The sequence below is a fragment of the Filicampus tigris genome, chromosome 10 (genome assembly GCF_054856515.1).
Source record: "Filicampus tigris isolate MCC_2025a chromosome 10, RoL_Ftig_1.0, whole genome shotgun sequence".
NCBI lineage: Eukaryota > Metazoa > Chordata > Actinopteri > Syngnathiformes > Syngnathidae > Filicampus > Filicampus tigris.
The window spans coordinates 21022616-21040691 of record NC_141226.1 but is presented as its reverse complement, the minus strand read 5'-3'; the positions used below and the strand labels follow the sequence as shown (position 1 = coordinate 21040691).

Here is an 18076-nt window from a genome sequence, read left to right as displayed (position 1 = left end):
GAAAGAAAATGGGTGACGAGAGTAGGCTTGCTCCAAGAGGCTTATTTTGTACATGTTCTTTCGGTAGAAAAACGAGAAAAAAGTCAATGGCTGAAGCGTTTCTGTCATGACAATAACAAAGATCACACATAATGACCTGACTGATGTGGTTGCAGGTAATTACAACACTTCACCCATCAGGTTTAGCATACCTCTGACTGTTTCTCCTTTTGTATTAGCATAAATACACTTTAGGACAGAAAACAGAGCCATAATGCTAAACCGTGTATTCGTAGTTCCACAAAAAAAAAGAGCGACAACCCTGATCAAATGATGTCATTTTTGTGCGATGTTTACCACAAGCACAAGAACAACGACTTGTTTGTATTGAACACCGCATATAAACGTTATACTGCAGCCTTGAAAAGTATGTGAACCTTTGGATTTAATAATTGGTTGACACTCCTTTGGCAACAACAACCCCAACCAAACATTTCCTGTAGATTAGACCGGCGCAGCAGTCAGGAGGAAGCTGAACAGGAACAGGACCATTCCGCTTTACAAAACTGTATCAGTCCAGCAAGATGATTGGGATGTCTGCTGTGTGAATCGCTCTCTTAAGGTCATGCTGCAGCATCTCAATTGCAGTCGTAAAAAAATAAATAAATAAATAAAATAAAAACGCTTTATGTCACGTTTCAAAAGTCTGTATGACCTCACAGTAAAAGATTCAAATGATCTTTTTGAAACCCATCTGTCTTTGGCCCCATCTTATACCTCCAATTTAATCGTCATTTCTTATCTTGTTACAGTGAGACAAAACTAGCCAATCAGAGACTGTAACATTCCCAAAAAAATACAACGACAAACAGGTAACATTTCATGTTTGGCAATACTCCCTCATGAATAAGTCATGCTAGCAATGTAGCTGCCTTGTCGTACCGTGAGCTAGGGGTGTTTCTTGGGGCAGAGACGAGTGAGGCTACATTCAAATCTTGCTAGCAGTTTGAAGACTACATATCTTACCTATAAGCTCGCCTTCAAAATGTCTTGATCAACTTTCAATTATTAATTGTTTGCTGGGCCATGATGCCTAGCCATCCAGGGCCTGAGAGAGCAAAGCAATCCCAAACCATGACGTCCCCTCCACCATACTTATCAAGTGGGATGCGGTTTTGGTAGTAGTGTCCTCTGCCTTTTCTCCACATAGCGTTTTGTTTTTCCAAACATCTGAACTTTGGTTTGAAATGTCGACACAAGTTTTTGCTCGTTGTGCTGTGGAACATTTAGGGGCTTTTGTAAACCCTTTTTGGACAACGGTAGCTTTCTCCATGGTGTCCTTCAATGACATCAATTGTTGTTTAATGTGTTACTTATTTTAGATTTGTCAACATAGATGTTAGCGTGTACCAGAGAGTTCTGTAAGTCATTAGCCAACACGCTAGGATTTGTTTTTCATGCATTCTGAACTGTGTTGTTGCAGTGAGCTTGACAGCCACTCCGAGGGAGAAAAGCAACAGCGCTGAGCTTTCTGTTTTACTATGTACTTTTGAACAGAAAGGATTTTAGAAATAACTTTGACCCTTTCCAGGTTCATGCAAATTAACAATTCGGAATCGCAGGTATTTCGAGAGATTTTGTGTAAGGCAGGGTTCACACCAGGAAATGCTTCTTGAGAATAGGACATTCCAACATGGTGTTTTAATTTGGCTGGGCAGCTTTAAGCAACACGTCCAATCTTGTCGCATTAATTGGACTTTATGTTGGCTGACTCCAATTAGCTCTTGGAGAAGTCCATAGCCTTGGGGTTCACATACATTTTCCATGGTGCACTATGAATGTTCACGTGCTGTGTTGAGTAAAAACATGAAAATATATAATTATGTATTGCTATAATCAGGATGAAGAGCAGATCACGTTTTATAAATCTAGGTCATTCCGAAAGGGTTCACATACATTTCTGGTTGTGAAAACAAATAGCAGAATCTCTCAAATTGAACGCCCGAAAGAACGCAGCAAAAGAAAGTTAATAAATCGATTACAAATCGACAGGTAGCGCCAAAATCTATTCTCGGTGGTCAAAAGTCATTTGCGCGCGGCCTGCCAAAGATAGATGTGGAAAACGCTGCGGCTGTAATGTTTTAATTACAGGATTCGATCAATGACGGCAAATAAAGACATTACAGCCGATCACAAAATAATAAAATAAAATGCAAAATACTGTATCTGCCGATTAAACCTGTGTAAAGTCTAGTTGTGACATTGGCTGGTATTTTGCCCATGGAAGTTGTATTGCAACATCTTGCAAATGCAGCAACAAGATGAACCTGTGACTATCGTTTAGAATTCAGTCCGTCATCATATAAACATTCGTTCAGTGTCTGTTGTGTTGGATTTATTCCACCCTCATGCCCACTGCACGAGCCTCACTTTTCAAATGCGAGTGCTACAAGTGTGACTATTTGCAAGGATCGCACTTAACCTTTCGCTCAGGAGTTAATCATTAAAAAGTTACAAGCCAACTTTAAAATGAGGGCGTCCAGCCAGCCATTATCCTTCTCTAAATATTTACACCTCTTCCATGTCACTGAACTAACTGTGCTGCACCAAACAGATACACAGACATCAGGGAGAGCAGTGTGCTGGCTAATTTGTACACACAGCAAGGCCTAGCTGAACATATTGATTATCTTATTTGAGGGAGATATCCAATTAATGTCATGAAAATCTCATTAAAAAAAAAAAAAAAAAAAAAATGTAATTTCTCTTCTGTCTAGTCTGGTACAAACTCTGCTCCCAAATTCCCTATTGGACAGCGAAGTGTGTGTAGTGTGAGAGAGAAGAAAAAAAAAAAGAGGCCAGAGAGAGAGAGAGAGAGCGAGAGACTGTTGGTGAAATGACTGAGTTTGGGTGTGACCTATTCAGCTATGCACTGATGATCATGTGAGACCTGTTCTAATTATACACTCCAGAAGAAGGTCGATCCTCACTCACATGCAGAAAGAGTGAGCAGATCCAAGGGGCTGCAGGACAGTAGGAAGGGGGCGGGGTCAGACCATGGCATAATGGGGGTGACGAGCGACATGGAGAAATGTTAACATAAATGTGTGTGCTGACGGTTTTAGGTTATCAACTCGAGTGTAAACTTGCAAGAAGCAAATCAGGAGACTTGACGTCCATATTGGGCCCTTCTGTTTTCAATGTGTTTTTTTTGTTTTTTTCGGGGGGTGGGGTTTCTGTGTTTCAAGACAAGTGGAACAAATAGGACGACCGTTGAAAAAATGAAAAGAGATAAACATTTACACAAATATACAAGACCTAGTGTAAATTCAATCCAAGTACCAGTCTGAGTACCAAAATAGGCCCCTTGGTTCACTCGATCAACCTCTGTATGTCTGCCAGTTCCTCTTTTCCGGTCGCTGGCTGATTCCGTCAGCAAGAATGGCAAGTTAAACACGTGTTCACGTATTGAGAGGTTTCAGCCTGCATGTTGCTGCTGTACTGCTGTGTCAGTGAAAGTCTACACTGTAATGCAGGGATCACAACCACCGGACAGATGAGGGTCATCTGGTCAAAACGATCATTTATTTAGTCTTACCGACAGAAAGGATTTTATATTGCCAATGATTAGCATGACTGAAAGACCACAAATTGTTTTTATTGAAATCTTAAAGTGGAAGTCAACCCCATAATATTCTTTAAAGTAATATGTTGTATGCGTTCCCACTAGTCCAAACACGGCATTTTGATTAATATTGCGTTTGTGGAATATGAGTTAAGCAGCAAAATCCACACGTTTTTATCCATCTAAGGGGGCGGCCATTTTGTCACTTGCTGTCGATTGAAAATGACGTCACAGTTGCTCAGTGCTCAGGAAACGATGAATCAAGGCTCACCTGTTTTCTGAAGCTGAGCCGTGATTCGTTGTTAGCAACTGAGCAACTGTGATGTCATTTTCAGTCAACCGAAGTGACAAAATGGCCGCTACGAGATGGCTAGAAACGTGTGGATGTGCTGCTTGATTTGAGTTTTAATAATTAATAACCTTAAAAATAATAACATAATAATACATATACACAGTATTATAATAATAATATTAATAATAATAATAATGGGTCTTATCCGAAATAGGCTTTCCACACACTTTAAAAATGTCCGCCTTGTAATATACTGGAACATTTCTGTGATGCATGGGCACATTGTCAGGACAGCTGTTTACTGCATTCAGACAGAAATGATAACAGTATTTTCCAATATTTCTGTTTTCAGGCAGAAAAGGAAGCAAGCTCAGAAAATTTACAAGTGGGTCAAAATTTAGAGGTGAGGCCCACCCCGCGAGATTTGAGTCCTGATAACGTTTGTCGTGAAGATAAGGGGAAAGTTCGATTTCTGGATTTTTCCTGGAAAGTAAAAAAACATATACAGCGGTATAGGTTTGTATTCGTACAAGACAAACAGAGCCCCCTCTAACTGCGTGAAGGCACAGGAAGTGGTTTGTGCGCAACATGACGGCGCTCTGGCCTCACTTCTTCTCGCTCGTTCAGACTTGTGGAGCTAAGGGCATCTGAGCTGGTATGTGCCAATCTTTTTCATGTATTTCCACACAGCAGTGGTTTGTGTGTCGATGCTCGACATTCATGCAACGGTGTACTCACACACCAATGTGACTGACTGAGGCAGTTGAGTACTACAGTGCAGTGCTAAAAAAAAAAAAAAAAAAACGTCTGCTTCCTGAACCCAGCGAGATTTGACTCTTCTCCCCACCTCTCTGGGCTCTTAATCACATGTTCCCATCACCTGACCAGAAATGGGCGGAACCGGGGAGAGCACATGCTGGGACCAGATGGTGTGCTCTCCACTGGCTGTAAAAGACTGCTATTTGTAGCTTGTGACTTTATGTCTGCCACGCGGCATGTGCTCAGTGTCTTATCAATGGCCTTTATCATGCACGTCTGACTCTTTGAACGCTCACCGCCAACTCGCTTCTCTTTCGGTTCCTTACCTTGAGTGAGTCGAAGCAAGCGATGACCCGTCCGTTTTCCACCTGGCAGCTCTTCGCCGGATGAGCGAACTTGCATTCCTGGTCCGAGCGGGAGCACGTGCCCCTCTGGAACTCCCTGCACACCTCGAGCGTCAGCCACTTGGTGTCGCGGATCTGTGCTATGTTCATCGCCATGGCAACGTGCTGGCACCTCAAACAACTCCCGGCTGAGATCGCTTCCGAGCGTCGATCAAAAGTACCGCTTGGGTTTTAATCCACGCTTTGACTTTATGCGTTTTTAACGCCCGATATCGCCGGCGAGGTTGAGATGATGCGTTTAAAAAAAAGTTGCCCAAGATTCCGAAGTGTCCAGGGTGAAATGTTACAGGACGAAGTAAGGCTGCGAATGTTATTGCGCCATCTCCCCGATCAAGTAAGATGATTTTATCCAGGAGGCAGCCTGCCTGAACGTTCACTCTTATTACTCACTGACTCTTCTTTTTTGGAACATTCACGAGCCAAAGTGGCATAGGAGAGAAAGCCCTCTGGTTAGGATGCAGTGAAGCAGGCAACAAAGGTGATAGTCTGGGTGTAGTCTGCTTTGGGGTAGGGGGATTAAGGACACTGAGGACCGTGTGGAGGCTTAAAGGGTCCAAGGCGAAAGGTAAGTAAAGGCAAGGTGTGTGATGCTCTGCGTGGGCCTTGTGGTGAATTGGGCTGCTGGGCTATCAGGTGAGGCTTAGTGGTGGCTGCAGCCCACTGGGGAGGCGTGGATGGTGATGATGGCGGATGGACGAACGGGTCGAAGCGCAGTCAGAGGAGGGCGCGGCCACTTTTCCTGGCGCTACGGCAGCAAGCGAGCGAGGCAGGAGGGGCGGGGAGAAGATAGAGCTTCAGCGGTAGAAGCAGGTCAAAGCTGCGGCACACATCAGCAAAGGCACTTCCTCTGGGGAGAGAGAGAGAGAGAGAGAGAAAAAATGAGATGATACACTTGGGGGAACTTTTTTTTTTTTTTTTTTTTTGTCACTCTTTGGGATCAGGTTGTGACCTTTTGTTTCGGGTCAAGGTCCAACAAAAGTATGCAACTGCGGGAATGAAGAATGTGTAAAAATGTCAGAAATGCGTCGGTTGTCAGCTAGACAAATAAAACTTTCACCCGCCCACTGCTCTAAACACACATGGTGCGCACGCACGCTCATCACGCCACGCCGCACACAAACACACACGCACACACTCAACGCACTGGCGCCTACAAAGCAGCCATTCAAAACTTTCCACCGCGTCGGCGCGGCGCAACGAGATCAAAAATCCTGTGTCACTTACAACCGAGTGCAGCAAATCTGTCTGAAGATGAAAGAGGGGAAGAGAGTGAAACAAAAGGGGAAGTTGAGGCAAGGCACGAGGGGAAAGAGGTTAGTCATTTCCCTCCTTGCGAAGTTCCGTGAGTGTGTGGGCCAATGGGAGCTAGCGGAGTTGCAGCAACATTCTGGGCTGAGCGCCAGGTGAGAAGAGGCGGAGCCTAGCGTAGGCTGACCTGCCTGCTGCCAGAGTGAAAAAAAAAAAAAAAAGTCTAAACTAAAAACTCTGTTTTCTTCTAGACATTCCAACATAGGAAGGTGTTCCGTCATCAAATACCACACAGATGAATTTTTTAAATCATGTTAAGTATTCGCTAATCATAACATGCCATCAAGAATGTGTTTTCTCTATCGTTTGCAGAGTACGTTCTAGTTCTGGTGAAACCACGAGTGGAATTTGAATGGTTAGGCTCCCGAGGGATGACTCTGCTCTTATCAAAGGAGGGGGGTTAAGTCACCACACCCTGTGTAGAGAAATCATTTTTCCCAGTACAGCGTGTGCGCTTTCAGCAATGCTCGGAACGGGAACTGCGAATGTTACGGCACTGCAGCACTGCAACGCGCTCTAACAGAGCTCTGCACCAGCGCAGCCCGGGTCATGATGACCAAGCATCATGGTTAGATGTGTTTCAAACCAAAGGGAGAGTGAAGCTGCGGCTCGCTTTGACATTGCACGGCACCTTGATAGCAAAAGTAGCCTCCTCGCTATGAATGACCTTTGAATTGCGGGTGTTATCTTAATACAAACACTGCACTGCACTATATGCACCCAAAAAAAAAAAAATAAAAAATAAAAAAATGCAGTGTTTCCCAACCTTTACTAAGTCAAGGCACATAGTTTACATTACAAAAAGCTCACGGGACACAACCAAAGAAAAATGCCTCAAAAATACTGTTCCTATGCAGAAATAAATAATCTTGTCTCAACTTTGTCACAAATGTACTTAATTGTGTAAAACCGGGGCCTTTTTATTTGAACACAAAGACAATATTCTGCTGTCTGAATGGCAACTGATGGATTGTACCTTCGGCCATCTAGTTGAAGAGCATTTCATTGTTCTGCCAGACACTATACATCGCCAGGAATAGATGCATTGTTTAGTAAAGAAATACTTTTCTGATCTAAAGCCACTTTGAGTAGACAAGTGCATGTCCACTTTCTGCGACATAGTATAAAAAAACATCCAACTGGTATTCCAGGTGACAACGGTTACTACCTCAAGTCAGCATACTGTTCTACCTACTTGCACAGCCTGACTGGACTGTCTTTTGAATTTTCGGCCACTGTTCGTGCAATCATTCGGCAGTCTGCATGTCAATCAATTATGGCAGCACCAATGACTGCTGTGTATTTCAATTATCTACATTTGACATATTTTCATTGTTTACTTTAGATTCTAGAAAGTAGCACAGTAGTGACGAAAACTGCGTTGCCAGTTGCCACTCAAAGTATGGATTTTTTTTTTAGAGTTGGTTATTTAAAGCAACAACAGACAGAGTTTTGTGATCAACACGAAAAATGTTATAAATGTGTGGGGGACTATATCCCTTAAGCATATGTTTTTTCAGCAACTGCCTCATAAGCTTTGTTCTAAACTGGCTGTAGAGAGAAAGAATAATAAAAGCGCACGCAATAAGGAGGCGATCAAAAGTAAGTCGAAAAAGTTGATCAACATTTCTAATTTGTTTTGTCGTTAAAAAAAGGTACCAGACCGTACCACTTTTGGCAACCTCCCATTTGACTGTGAACTGCAGTGGTGTGATGCAGATGTTTTATTCAGGTAGTCCGAACAATTTTTGACAGCTGCAACACCAACAAAATGCCCACAATAACAAATGGAATTGTACCGCTCAGTAGAAATTGGGGTGCCGTGACAGCTAATAACAACACTGTACGCTTTACTGCAGCTCAGGGTATATATTCATACACTTGCAATACATAAACAAAACACAAGCAAACACACTTTGCAATTAGATGGATTCGGATAAACATGGACAAACATCTACAGCTGTACAACGACCAACGAGGTGGACTGTAGCCATCACTTTGCACCATTGTTAACATTGATGGCGCCATGGGCTCGCTTCAGTCATAGCTTAATATATGAAAAGCTGCCAATGCCACCCACCCAAGTTTTTCTCCTTTGCCATTTCTGTGTAAGACAGCGAGGCTGCGGCACTGTGAAGTAATCCTCATAATGAGCCCTCGTTATGATCCATCATGTCTGAACATGGATATCCTTCCCTTATTGATCGCTTCTTCTTCTACCAGTAGGCCAAGCCCTTTTTGTTTTGCAAATTTGTTACAAATCGTCTCAAGCCTCACTGGCCTTGAAAATCGACTCGTTTTCAAATAATTCATGCTGTTTTACAAAGTGGGGCGTTCACTGAAGTCACTCACTCCATGGGTGGCAATACAGTCTCTGTTCGAGTCCACGGTCTTAGAAACCGCTGCAAGGTCAACCAGGATGGCAGGAGGGAAGATGGCGAGAGAGCTTCCTCTGAGCCTTTAGATTAGAGCACGTTGTAGAAACGCTGGGACAAGAGGAATCGCCCCCAACATCGCATCACGGACGGTTTCTGACATGAACGGCGGGCGAGCATGTCTTTCTCTTGCTTCACTTTGCCAATGAGTCACAAAAGCAACTTTGCGGTGAGCGTGTGGCGCGGCTATGCAAGAAACCTGTCAAAGCTTCGCACCGACGACAGGGCACAGGCGAGCACAGACAGAAACGCGGGCGCAATAAAATGAATGTGTTTAATACAGGCAGGTCTTGGAGTTGTCAGTATGACTAACTACTTGAGCACCGATGAGAAAACAACGGAGAGGGTGCGGTTCGCAGTTATGATAGGCCTTCCTGAAAGGGCACATGGGGCGATTCACTATTAGTCAAGTGACACTACTGCTCAAGTCGAGTTGAAGTTCATGCGGCGTTCTGCAAAATCCACATCTCTCGCTTGTTTTGCTGCAGCATCTACTATGGCAACAGAACGTACCAAATGATAGCTTCCAGCCAGCGCTTCTATTTTCAGCTTTTGACTGCAGAGGAGAAGGTTTCCTTTTGTTTGCTGCTGCTGGGTTTCAGCATACTGATAGAAGTGGAGGCAGGGTGACACTGTGCTGAGATAGGTCATCAAAGTGGAGGGTGCCGGGAGGAAACGCAACACCGCACGGCTTCGTGATGATGCCGCTGCAGATACTCGGAATATCACAGCATGTCAATAACGCCCTCTCTGACCTTTACATATATGTTTACCGCTCCGTCTCTGGAGGCTTCCATAAAACAGACGCAGAAGGACATTAAGCGATGGTATCGATTACGTTAAAAGTGTGTTAAAAGTGTCATGGAAGTATTGCTGAATTAGTTAACTGATTGAAAAGAAACAACAAAAAACAAAAGCAAAGACATGATGTCATTTCGCAAACTGCCCAAACTAAAAGTTAGCGCTCTGTAGTACAAACAAACAAAAACGACATTGATATTATAAATACTTAATATATTATAAACACTTCTGAAATAGGCTCCTCCTCCTGTCTGATTCCTTTGCAGTTTTCTGACGCGTGTATTGTGCTTAATTGACAGGCTAATTTGCTGTTCATAGTTAATTACTCTCCGCTGTAACAAAGTTTCAGCCAAACTTCTGTTAAAAGTTCTTCTGGTGTTTAGGTCGTCTACATTTCATATCATCGTAGCGGTTAGCATGTCTTCTCCTGTCACATACTCCTCGACCTCCTTCCATACTGACGATACTTGTCAGAAGTGTATCTTTTGTGCTGAAATAAAGGCGAGGATTAGTGGCTACCACGCTAGCTAGTTAGCCGCAGCTTGTAGCTGGTGCGGCCTCGGCGCAAGTTAGCTTAGCGCCAATCATTTCCTCAGTAATTCGGATTCATCCGGTAAAGCAGGGATGATGCGTGACTATTTGACGTGGACGCACTGCCAATAGTGCTTCCAATGTCAGATGTGCTTGAAGCTATTTTCACCCAGAAGCGATTTGTCTGTGGAGTCCAAATCTATCCCGTAGGCCAAATTCACAAAGTCCACCGTATATAGGCCTAATGTATGCCGCTAGTTGCTACCCTTTTCCACCTATATTTTACATCAGCTCAGACAGTATGCTGGCTGGCTGAACTCAAGACTGCATGCATGAAGAATAAAGCCCAGCATAATAGGACAATACACAGACACACTTTGCCTGAATAACCTCCCCATAGTTGGGAATGCTATCAGCATTCAGCCCCCTTCTCGTCATTTTCATCATGAAGTCATGGCCATCTCAGGACTATTCGTTTAACTTGGTTTTCAGAGGAATTAAATAAAGTGGTGAGGTCGTCCTGGGCCAAGAGTGTGCAACAAACAATCCCCGTTTATTCTTCCATAGGTCAACCTCTGGAGACAATGAGGCCTCTTGTTTAGTATGCACACACACTGACAAACTGTGTCCCAATGGTGTGTATCCTTAAATTGTTGTGAATATGATTGCGGTCAAGACTGCATTGTTGCATGTTTGCGTGTGTTAAGGATGTCGTGAAGTTAATAGATGCTAAACGACAAGGGCCGCACTTATGACTTAATGAGAAGCTCACTGGTTGTCATTTATGTCGTCTCTGTCATACTGAAACAGCAGCAGCAGCTTACAGGCTGATTTCTACTCGGTAGCGGCTGACACAGTTAGGGAGTGGTTTGATACATATCATGTAGTCATGGTTGGCCATCCCCTTGCTATTTGGTAATATACTATTTTTAACAGGAAGCTACCAAATGTACAACTTTCCTCTGTAAGTGCATATTGCATTTGCAATTCCCAAATCCATAAGAAAATCTAAATCTAAATCATCAAAATATCATTGGCCCTCGTCCCTCCCCAGAAATCTGTAAACTGGTTCAATAATGTTTGTGAAATGTGAAATGATTTGTAATGTAAAAAAAAAAAAAAAAAAAAAAAAAGGACGCCAAGATGAATCATTTCGAAACCAAATGTAAACCTGTAAAATTCGATTTGAAAATGAATCTAAAAGGGGGGGGAGCACAATCACAATAAAATAATTATTATTTACAACTGTCTTTTTTTTTTTCAAGGGTGTGTTTACCTTCTAAATTGGCTGTAGGCCTATTTCTCGCTACCTTTATCTGTATGACTTTCATTGAGTTAATAATTTTCAGGGACCACGAAACCTCATGAGGTGTGATGAGTGCTGGCCTGGCCTTCTAAAAATGCAGACACAAACATGTCCAGTGTCCTGGTGGGGAAGAAAATAAGGGTAGGAGTGACAAAATAGGACTTTCGGGCCTTCAGGGTGTATGATTAAAGAAGCGTTAGCAATTAAAAAAAAAAATTATTTCGTTATATTTGTTAAAACTCTCAGTATTACTTGACAGTAGTATATATTTAAAATGGTCTGGAAAAAAAAAAACCTCTGCCCTCTCTGGCCCAACCTTGTATTTCTAATTTGATTTTCAACGAATCGCCGCACCAGAGCAAAAGCAACCGTTCAAAGACGGAATGTGTGACTGATGAGGTGTCACTCATTTGCCGTACACTTGCGGATACACTCACGGCAGACACACCCCTGCCAGCCCTGTGCTGACCTTTTCCCTTTGGCCTCGAGGGCTTTTCTGAAACTACGGCGGAATCGGCACCTCTGTAAAATAAAAAATAAGACCATCACTCGCCAACAACGGGGCATTAAACTAGCAAACAGAAGCAAACCAAGTTATTTGTTCCAAAATAAGTTATGAATTCAGAAACAATATTTCTGTGCTGATTGATTTCAATTGATTGTACATACCAAAAAAAAACAACAACTTCAAACCGATAACATTTAGTGTTATAGTAACACTTTATTACAAATAAGTCACGCTACCAACGTAGCAACATTGGCTAACGCCGGCTTGTTGGTGATGCTAGTTTCGCTAGTGCTGCTATTCTGTTGAAGCTGAATATGCGTTGTCCCAAGCGATTATGAATGGCCACAATTCAGAATCCTTTTGACTTGAGCACCTCTGGACACAAAAAAGACAAAACAACACTAAAGCCGCTTGCTAATTTCTCCGAAACCAGCATGAGTCAGACTGTTCTCTGGGAAACAGGTGGACTGAGATTTACGGTCAGCATTTCAGATTATTCGTCATCTAAAAAGAGTACAAATAAACATTAGAGAAGGTTCGAGGAGGCAAATACTGGTGTAATGACGTGCCATAAGCAATTGGTTTTGGAATTTCATTAGCGCGAGGGTCTCCCAGTCAGTCGAAGCTGTGACATATTGCTGAAAAGTGGTCACAACACAGTAAGAAGACAGAGAAAAGCCCTCGTGTAATAAAGGCTTAACCTGTCAGCACCAATGCTGTCAAGCATATAATCCCGCCTGTACTCTATATCATGGGCTCCACACATCCATGGAGAGCTGTTCGGTGAGAACGGCGCACACCTCAGGTTTCCGCTTGACTAAAATCGGGTTACTCGTCAAATTTCCTTGCTGCGCGACAATGCAATCGAGCAAAGATCTCTGGCTACATACTTGTGATCGTGTGTGCGCATGAGCGCCGCTGTCTGAGCTACCTACGGACTCCCGCAAAGTCACAACAACAACATTCCACATCATCGCCTCAACCACAGACACACCACCAAGAGGAAGCCAGGAAAGATGTGAGGGAGGAGGGCAGAGGTAATGAGCAGGGAGGGGGACAAGGGGGGGGAGGAGGACCAACGATAATTGTTTAAGCCTCGCACGATTCACTCATCTCGTCATGACTTTTGCAGAATCCCATGCCGGTGTGATGTGCGCCGTTTCCGAGTTAGGGCAACTTTTGAAAAAAGCCGAGAATCCTTCTAGGGCCCCGCACGCGTGAATTTTGAGCACAAGTGAAGTAATCTCCTATGACTCGAAAACAAAAACGAAACGGAACTACTTACTTACAATTCAGTTCAAAAATTGAGGAGTACCTTCCCTGAAAAGTACATTTGCTTGTATTCCTTCTCCGTCTTGCCCCCGTTTCCTTTTCTCAACTTTGTCCCTCTCTTGGTAACTCCCCCTCCACCAGACACATGCAAACACTCACCGAGTCTCACACTCACAAACATGCACACGCGCGCACACACGCACACACACACACACACACACACACACACACTCCCACAGACGGAGTCACCCGCTCATACAGGCACACACTCTCCTCCCGCGACCCGGAATGCTTGGCAAGAGTCTACTGTACTGAAATACTGTGCATACCATATAAGGTAGCAGCAGTTTCATATGTCACATATAATTTACATGCAGTGGGGCGGTAGTTTGCAGTGCACACACACACACACACACACACACACACACACACATGCAGAATCATGCTTCCCCTTTTGGGCTGACGCAGCAATGGAGGGAAGAGGCAGAAGGGAATCAAATGTTACCCGCCCTCCCCGTCACAAGTACGCTCTGCAGGACAACTCCGACGAGCGTTGAGTCAGACGGGGGCAACGAGAGACGAGTGGCTGATCTATTGATCTCCACCGCTTCCTGGATCAACAACGGCCCGCCGCGCGCACGCACGCACGCACGCGCTCACATACACGCGTCAGAAAATCTCCTGGCGAACCAGTCTCGGGAAATGGCTATTGAGACTGTCCGCTTTTGAGGCAAGAGTGTTTCTAACTGCGTGCGCGTGTCAGTGGCGAAAACAGACGTTAACCCTTTGACACACATACTGGAGACACCGAGCAATCACTAAGGACAACCAGACCCACATCGGGTCCGCCTATGCTCCAATGCACAGACGCCCACTTTGGAAAGTCAAGACTGCAGCAGCCACAGGAGGAAAGATCGAGATAAACCACCGAGGCTGGGAGGAGGGTTACGAGGCCAGCGCTTACCTCTCACATTGCTCTCCGGGTAACGCGTGTGTGCTTCCGCGTGTCGACCGACCCTTGTGTTTTGCGCGTGTGTTCAGACAGGCTGCGACAGCAGACCCCCAGGCACCGGCTGGACCATTCTCAGGCAGGCAGGCAGAGCACAGCACGGCAGAGCGACTGGCAGAGGAGAGGCAAGCGGGTGAATCAGCAGCGAATGAGTGGAGGAGCTGTGCAGAGCGCAGCGCCAGAGTGAGAGAGGGAGGGAGGGAGGGAGGGAGGGAGGGCGAGGGAGGAGCAGTGTGTGTCTGCAGTTGCGTGTGCACGTCGCAGCCTTGGCTGTTACGCCAGTGGCTCCCCACCGCTGCCTCCTCAAGTGGCCGAGCTAACCGCGTCGAGGGGAGGGACGGGGCCCCCGACTTGCTGCCGAGCCTCTGGATCGCCTGTCGGCTGCCCGAGGACGGCGTACGGGTGGGGTTGGGGGGCGGGTGGGGGGGGTGGGGGGGATTTTCAGTAGCAACAGCTGTGGAGGAGGACGGCTATTAGGAGAAGGCGGAAGCTCAGACGGCACAGGCCGCGCGGACCCTGCAGTCCTCTCATCCTCCTCCGATTCCTTGCTGCAGGCGGACCACGCCTCCTCCCCGCCGCCCACTTCGCAACAGCGACATACCCAGTCAGACCCGGAAGTAAACAGGGAAGACGGGGAGGGAAAAAATAAATAAAATTGAGACTTGAGGAAACACGGCTGTGAGATTAAGAGGATACAGGGAGATTAGTGACAGGAGGCGGGAAAAAAAAAAAACAAACAGAGGAAGACGAGGCAGGAAGCACATGAAATGAATAGGAATCGATCCGGGGAGGAAAGGAAAGGAAGGCAAGGAAAAGAAAGAACATGTCTCCTCCTACTGCTTAACACTCCCTTGCACAATCAGTCAGCATCAGTGACCCCCAAGTCAAGTCAAATCAAATGTAATGATCTAGCACTTAATCACAAGAACGTCTCAAAGGGCTTCAAAATGCCCACCGTTGACAAATGTTAACGACATCCGCTGATCTTAAGCGCCAGGAGGGCAAGGGAAAAAAAAAAAAAAACATCTGGGGAAAAATGAGTAACCTTGAGAAGGGACCGCAGATGGGGGAATCCCCTTCCAAGTCAACACTTACGTTGATCTTTTTTTTTTTTACTGTAGAACCAGATGAACTAAAAAAAGAACGAAACATTACCCCAAAGCAGCTATCAAGATTATAGACAAGCAGAACAAATTACAACCAGACCCAATTAGCTGCAAAATAGGCTGCCGTTCAAAAGTTTGGTGTAACCCAGACAATTTCTTTTTTTTTTTTTTTTCACGAATATCCACTGTTGTGCATCCAGTGGAGGTGGAACAACTAAACATTTCTTGTCGTCGACCACGATGTGATGAAAGTCGAGCCGAAAGTCGTCTAATCCATGAAGTCGTTGATATTTTTCCCCCGCAGTACAGTAGTTTCATATTTTGCGGATGTTTTTCTTTTTTTTATCAAATATTTCCAGGCACTTGTAGCATAGTATGGCCACATTCTGTAGTGCGAGAAGTGTTACGACACAGCGTCGTAAAGTGGCAAGGGTCGTGATGTTGGTGTGCGTTCTTTTTAGCACACGGTTGTTTTCAGTGCATTCTTAGACATACCATTTTGGCTACGAGCTTCACGCTACTGCCTTCATTTCTCACCATCAGTCCTGGAGCGATTGGAATAGCTGAAGCTAGCAAGGCAAACTCTGATCTTCAACTTAAACCATCTTATTTTCATATCGCGTGACCCTTACAGACGTATATAGCACCACCTTGTTAGCTAGACATTTTGCTATTTCAGAGTGTTATAGTGTCGATACGCTGGCTAGCAACGGGATAGTTAGCGGTCGTCGAGTAGCTGTAGCATTTCGCTGAGCATGTAGCCCGACTCTCGTGCATGTGACCGTCGCTCACTTGGTCACGTTGGTCGACGGCTACTTTGTCGACTCGGACTCAATGCTTTAGGGCTATGGCAGATAATCCAGAGAAGCACTTGTGCTGCTTGTGGGAGGCTAACAGGTTTATGCCAAGTTGCGATGAGGTCAAGTCCGTTCAAGCTAATGGGTGAGGTATTCCAAATGAAAAATACCGTCTGTTGAATGGGACATTGACGTGTTAAAATGTAAAAAAATTACTGCAAAATGTTAAATCTGGATCAGATGAAAATTAATTAAATTAGGTTTGAATTTAGAATCATAAATTGAAAGCTGACTTATGATACCAAAGATAACAAAAACGGTAATTAGAGAAACAAACAAATATGAGAACCTAATCTCCTTGGTGGAGGTAACGTCAGGGCAAAAGCAACAACTTGGAAAGACTGACAAAATAAGAATGCGGAGAAATTGACAAAGTTAATGACAGAATCATTGAATTTTGCCTTCTCACTGGATCCTCGCACCGCCCTACCCGATGTTCTCTTTAGCATTAAACTCACACTCAGGAGCCTACACGCAATCAATCTGGGGTACACAGAAAATTGTTGTACATTCAAAGTAACATTGTCAACCTATCACAGGCAAACAAAAGCTTTCAAAAGAAATGCAAACTGTTGCAGTTTATTTTCCAATCAGCAACAGCACCGCAAAAAGGCAAGACCCAACAAACCCTCGTACAAGGTATTCATTATTTTTCGATTGATTGGCATTAGTTGATGTCTCAACTCCACTGAGAGCCATTCTCGTGCTGAAAGCGCATTAGAATATTTCAGATTAAACACCCCAAAGCTTTGAATGCATCTTTCCGTCCCCTTCCAATATGAAAGAGTTTCTAACTCGGCACAGCTTAAACACAAAGCCTGTGATAAGTCATGTCCAATTTACGCGGTCTGCCGTTAAAGCCGGTGTTACAAACTGCGGCCACAGCTGCAACACTCACTTCCAGCATGTGGGTGCAATGTGCCTGCACACCATGACAACAGCTTGTTTAATACACAGGAAGACAGGCACAGTTAAGTGATTAGGAATGGGCACAGGCAACGTGGTGGAGATAATGTATCACAGTGCCGCCAAAAAGATCTGGATGCTCCAAAAACTGATGTGGAATTTCCCCTATTTGCTGAAGCCAAGCGCCAGCCTTCTCTCTTCCTCTCTGGCCTTCTTTTGCCATCCTTTAATCACTGCCATTGACGAATATACTTGTCTTTTCACAGTCCAGCTATTCCATCTCAGGAACGTATTTATATTTTTTCAAACGTTAGGGGAAAAGCGGCTCTGAAAATGTCTGGCAGTCAATGAGTTAAAATGATTACCATCGAGTGTTTACAGCACCCGAGTTGACCTGTCCACCACTTTGGCTCAAAGTTTAATTCTCTAATCCACATCTTCTCCCCCCCCCCGCCCCCCCAAGAACCACAAGCACTTGCATTTGTTACAACTACAGCCTTGTACAAGCGGAAGTGCGATCCAAGTTTGCAGACGCCAGATGGGTTGCTCATTTAGCTACTTAAGAAATGTTTCTTTTTGGAGGACGATCTGCTCCAATGTACAGTACAATAGAAACCAGTTCTTTGTTTGTTGACTTTCATCCGGTAAAAATAGCCAAGTTGAAATCTGTTTTCTTCCCTGACAAAATAATGATGTCAACCTCTCCTGGGATCCATTGACATTTTTTGAATTGTGCAATATCAAGCACCTCATCGCTATTCAAAATAACGAATTACATGTACACAATAAATAATAATTAAACGCAATTAATGAATGAATTATGTTATTGTGAAAAAAATAAGTGGTCCAAAAAAAAACTACGACAATAATAATAATAATAATTTACTAAAAATATTACAAGGAAAAACTTTTTTTTTTTTTTTTTTTTTTTTTTTTTTTTAAATGGTAGAATTCCTTTGAATGCAAATCCATACTTCA

The 18076-nt window shown here is 44.2% G+C and overlaps 1 protein-coding gene across 18 annotated transcripts in view; it reads right to left on the bottom strand.

Annotated features, from left to right (window-relative positions):
• The window catches only part of mbnl1 (muscleblind-like splicing regulator 1), a 65056-nt gene that overhangs the window by 33907 nt on the left and 13073 nt on the right, over positions 1-18076 (bottom strand). For 8 of the 18 annotated variants that reach the window (XM_086042318.1, XM_086042320.1, XM_086042319.1 and 5 more), the window contains exons 1-2: positions 14185-14397; positions 4982-5906 (exon numbers count right to left, since the gene is read on the bottom strand). In XM_086042318.1, the coding sequence (XP_085898444.1) occupies positions 4982-5155 (174 nt within the window). In that variant the 5' untranslated portion in view covers positions 5156-5906; positions 14185-14397. Of the gene's footprint in view, positions 1-4981; positions 5907-6283; positions 6508-13233; positions 14137-14184; positions 14398-18076 lie in introns of those variants that run through there. The other 10 variants (XM_086042309.1, XM_086042310.1, XM_086042315.1 and 7 more) reach the window with 6 other exon arrangements.